We start from the raw sequence: 5,000 nt of genomic DNA, 5'->3' as shown, positions 1-5,000 counted from the left end.
ATGATGGCGATCGGGCAGGTATGCCCCCATCGTCTAGTGGTTAGGACATCTCTCTTTCAAGGAGGCAGCGGGGATTCGACTTCCCCTGGGGGTAGGGTACTACGAAAGGAAGTTGATCATGGATTATCAATAAGTCTAGAATTGATTCTTCCGGGGTCGATGCCCGAGTGGTTAATGGGGACGGACTGTAAATTCGTTGGCAATATGTCTACGCTGGTTCAAATCCAGCTCGGCCCAATAATTCGCCGATCCATTATCAGATAATCTAACTAATTTGTCCTCTATAAACGCCCGATACGGAGGAATAAAGAAAAAAAGAATCTCTTTTCATTGAAAGATTTATTATCAATCGATTTTACAATAGGATTACTAGTTATCCGTGTCGTTCTCACTAAAGTCCATATCCATGTGGATATTGATATATCACTCGTGTCTCTGTTACAACACGACGATTCTAAATAGAAATGATTTGAATGAAATCATAAGAATATGTATGCTGTACACCTTCTTTTTTTCCCTGGGATTGTAGTTCAATCGGTCAGAGCACCGCCCTGTCAAGGCGGAAGCTGCGGGTTCGAGCCCCGTCAGTCCCGATCTAGGATCCGAGGAATCCATCAATTCATTTCTCTATTTTCTGTAAAGAGGGAGGGGGCAAGGAGCAGAATATAATTCCCAGTGGGGGATCCTTATTGATTTTTTCTTTATTTTTTTTTTCGTTTCGCATTTATCATCGAACAAATACGGGAATTTCAATTACTTCAACTAGTACCGATTGATGGGGGAGAGACATATGTAGATTGGTACAATTGTTGCTAGCACCATATTGAGTATTCCAAGAGATACCGTGCTGGTCTGGCTTTTTCGATTGCTCCTGATCTATGAACTGGAATAGAATACCCATATGTTTTCCCGGAGTACATACACAAATTGGAATTCGTTTAGTGTACGATACAAAATGAACTTAACCTTAACATAGCTACCCCGACAGAATCTTTTTCAGATTAAAAACGACCTTCCTTTCGCCTTTCTAGCTCCGATTTTGTATAACCTCAATTCCTCATTGGAAAAAATCTATCTCATTCAAATTGCACACTCAATTTTTGATATATGTGTCCCAGTCCCAATCCAAGGAAAGAGGATATTAATATAAAGAAAGATCAAACAAGGATCCACTCCTCTTAGTGAGGGAATGCATAAGCTTTTTTTTGATTTCTATTTGAAGGGTCCTATCGAAGAAAGAACAAACTCCAAAATAGTGAATTTGTCGAAATAAAATCAAAATAAAAAATATTAGATCTTTTATACCTATACCGGGACCCATCTTTATCACACCTCTTTGTCTTCCACGAAAATGAGATGATAAAAAAACTTAGTTTAGAACTTAACTCCTTCTTTTTTCCATTTCACTTCTACTATATGTTATATGGGGTTTGTCGCCACTGGAAGTGGAAGACGGGTAAGATGATATCTCATCTGATGATTTATAAGGAAGACGGTAGGTTATAGAAAAGAAAGACTGAAAAAGAATGATCAATTCAACGGGATTCTTGATTGGATCAGGAATTCCATTTTTGATTTCGTATGGATAAAAGATCTTCCTATGTTATACTATTCAATTCTCGACGATGAATCCATTTGATAGCTCCGATATTGTTATTCATGATATTGATCCGATTCAATATCATCAGGATGGAATTCATCCCATTGAATTTATAGGAGAAAGATTTATCATCTTTATGGGATTAGATCCCGAGTTATTGTGAAGTAAAAAAAAACACGATGAGATTATGGAAGTAAATATTCTCGCATTTATTGCTACTGCGCTGTTTATTCTAGTTCCTACTGCTTTTTTACTTATTATTTACGTAAAAACAGTCAGTCAAAATGATTAATTTGAATCAAGCTTGACTTCTTAGTTCTTTTCTTAATCAATGATTGAAGAAATGAAAGGGATTCAACTTCCACGTATTAAATGAAATAAGCGGACTAGAATCAGCAGTATATGAAATCTGATAGTATGGTAGAAAGAAATATAGGAACCTTTCTACCGCACTATCTATTATTGTATTGTAGAGTATTGGATCGTATTGTATAAAGATATAGGCTTAATATAGATCAATCCGCAATATGTATCTTCATATATGTCCATATAACATATGTACATGTACATATGTTATATGGACATCTTAATAGCACCCCGATTCTAGTTCTTCGCTACATCCATTTGATTTGTAGTGATTCCGATCAATGTGAGATACTCGAATGTCAACTTTGACTCTTACGCCTTACGGTTCTAATTACTTTAACTAGGTTTCTGATTATTTCCAATATGGATCCCGGGCTCCGCCGAAACAATCGAATCAATGGAAGACGAATAGTATGGGCATATTAGAAAAATATTCTAAATATTAGTATTAGAATGAATATTCTAACAGAAACTAAGTAATTCTTTGTTTTAGCATTCCGAAGGAGTAATTGATTGATCCGTTGACAGATGATCCAAGGGGTCTCTGGGAAATTTTCTTCGGATTTGGAAGTAGTAGTAGACCCCACCGATTTCTAACGCTTGAACCATGATATGAAGTAAGTCGATAAAACATAAATAAGATTTCTAGGAGTATAAAACAAACAGTAAGTGCGCAATATGTGAATCGCCCAACGCAAGATCTTATTATTTGTAGTACTTTGTTGGACAACCACTATATCGATGTTGCCTTCGGTATTCGGTAGAAAGTACGTATCTACGTAATAACAGAACGACTTCCTCTTTGAACAATAAAGAGGGAAACAAATCAAAAAGGGGGTCGGTTGTTCCTCATTGTAATATTCATATATATAGAATTCTGATAAGAGCTAGTTCATCGAAATAGAATATTTCGGAAGAATTAGGTTGGAAAAAATTTCATATCATGTGTATCCCTTTTATTTTCAAACAAAATACGAATATAGGAATCATTGAAATATTTGTTTGATTGAAAGGTTATTATTCATATATTACTAGTCAATTTATTACATTTACATTACTTTACGGGATTCCAGTAGAATTTTGAAATGGAGATATTTTTATTTAAAAACGCTTTGCAGAACGATCTATGAAACAATTGATACAGTTTGATTACTCAACTCAATACTATACTGAAACTGAATTAAATTAGTAGTACCTCTAGAGTCCACTTCTTCCCCATACTACGAGTGAAAGGGAAAATGTAAAGACTACCATTAAAGCAGCCCAAGCAAGACTTACTATATCCATGTGAATTATGTCCCCTATCTCTATGAATATGAAGAAATTCTTCCATTATTAATCACTAATAATAGTATAGTGGAATTAATGACGCAGAGTCAAAAAGGGATTCTGACCGAACGAGCTTTATGACCCACTCCAATAAATCCACCTATAACAAGGTCCTAATATGATTTCGGGTAGAATCGGGCAGCATTAAACACAAGCAAGATACGCAGTTACTTCTTTGGAAATTTCAAGAGAATGTTATTAATGGAACATGTAGGGATAGTAAGACCTATTGTTTTTTTTTGTTGCCCTTCATAAGCAAAAGTAATAACAATATACAATCAAGATGGATCGCCATCTATCACATCACATATCTCTATCTCCTGTTTGATCTAATCCTTACTGTCTCCCGATTGTGTCACAGAGACAATCGGGAGACAGCCTATTACATTCTTGCTGGGAGTTACCAAAAAGAATTTTTTTTTACTTTTCTTTTATTCTATAAAATAGATTCTATATAAAGAAAAGACAACCAATCCAATATTGATTGAATGTCTGAGCACTCAGAGACTCTCGTGAGTCTGTATACAAAGTCTCTTCAGTCCTTTCCACAACTCCTAATTTTATTCCCCATCCGACTATCCAATCTAACTCAAGACTCAGTCAATAGACACTAGTACTGGAAGGGAATCACGAAGTCTTGATGGCCTAGCCCTTATAATCCTCCCTTGGATCCTAGGCGCAAGGATTGACAGTCCTTTATAGAACCTCCAGATTCTTAACGTAACATCAAGCACGTATCGACACTTTTCCTCTGCTTCGGCTGGGCAAGAATTCGGCGAGTTATATCAGCAATAAGTGATTTCGAGTTTTTTGTTGATCAGGCGACACCCGGATTTGAACTGGGGAAAAAGGATTTGCAGTCCCCCGCCTTACCGCTCGGCCATGCCGCCAAAATGATACAAAATAGATGGAAATATTCCCCCTTTTGGGGCGGATTACTTATTAATTATTGATTAGATTTGCATCTTGAGTCCCGTTTTCTTTATCCCTTTCCTAAACCTAAAAGAAATCCCTCCTTTTTTGATTGGATTCAGTTGATTCCCTTCGATTGTATAGTATCTCAAATCTCAAAACACACAACGCCTAAAAACTTCCCTTCTGTTTTTATTTTTCTTTCAAGAAAAAATGTAGATTTTTAGTCACTGAATCAAAAATTTAGGGCAAATTTGAACCATTAACTACGGATTGTGAATTCATGAAAGGTTCTTGGATCTCAAATTGCGTTTCCTTAATGAATGGCAAATGGCATAACATAAGAAAATGAAATTGATACACAACGAATCAGTATCGATTCTTTTCAATAATCAATCCTTTTCAATTTCAATTATAACAACAATTATGTGTCTCTGTAAACCCCAGAATAGAAATTGTTACACAGATATACCTAATCAGGTATCTTATCTATAGGGAATTAAGGGAATTATCGTGCTTCAATTTTTCATTGAATATATTGAATATAAAATCGAAATTATGATATAGCGCGGCCTGCGTTGCCCCAAGGAGAACTGGGATAGGCGATATGCGGATAGCTATATAGCAATATCTGCATGTGCTTAATAAATACAACCCCTCTTACACACTTCAATCGTATTCCGCGAATTCTACTCACAAATGGGTAAAAATGTAAAATGTCTCTCTTCTCTGCGAATCCTTTTTTGAACAATGGAATCAGCGAAAAAAGTTAAGTGCTAAAAAAATATAAACT

The 5,000-nt window shown here is 35.8% G+C and overlaps 2 protein-coding genes and 4 non-coding genes across 6 annotated transcripts, besides 1 other annotated feature; 4 read left to right on the top strand and 2 right to left on the bottom strand. All coding sequences in view use genetic code 11, as the record gives it.

Moving 5' to 3' along the window:
* Positions 1-5,000: part of a sequence feature (large single copy region; LSC) that runs on past both edges of the window.
* On the top strand, positions 23-94 carry trnE-UUC. Its single transcript has one exon. It is a non-coding gene; the product is annotated as a tRNA-Glu (tRNA).
* On the top strand, positions 154-237 carry trnY-GUA. The gene has a single exon. It is a non-coding gene; the product is annotated as a tRNA-Tyr (tRNA).
* trnD-GUC lies at positions 520-593 on the top strand. The gene has a single exon. It is a non-coding gene; the product is annotated as a tRNA-Asp (tRNA).
* On the top strand, positions 1,788-1,892 carry psbM (photosystem II protein M). The gene has a single exon. It carries the CDS (start codon positions 1,788-1,790, stop codon positions 1,890-1,892), a length of 105 nt encoding a protein of 34 aa, YP_009234380.1.
* petN (cytochrome b6/f complex subunit VIII) lies at positions 3,164-3,253 on the bottom strand. Its single transcript has one exon. It carries the CDS (start codon positions 3,251-3,253, stop codon positions 3,164-3,166), a length of 90 nt encoding a protein of 29 aa, YP_009234379.1.
* trnC-GCA lies at positions 4,115-4,185 on the bottom strand. The gene has a single exon. It is a non-coding gene; the product is annotated as a tRNA-Cys (tRNA).

This window comes from Akebia trifoliata, chloroplast (genome assembly GCF_017979445.1).
Source record: "Akebia trifoliata chloroplast, complete genome".
NCBI classification, from domain to species: domain Eukaryota; kingdom Viridiplantae; phylum Streptophyta; class Magnoliopsida; order Ranunculales; family Lardizabalaceae; genus Akebia; species Akebia trifoliata.
The sequence above is the reverse complement of the archived record's forward strand: the minus strand, read 5'-3'. Positions and strand labels throughout refer to the sequence as shown.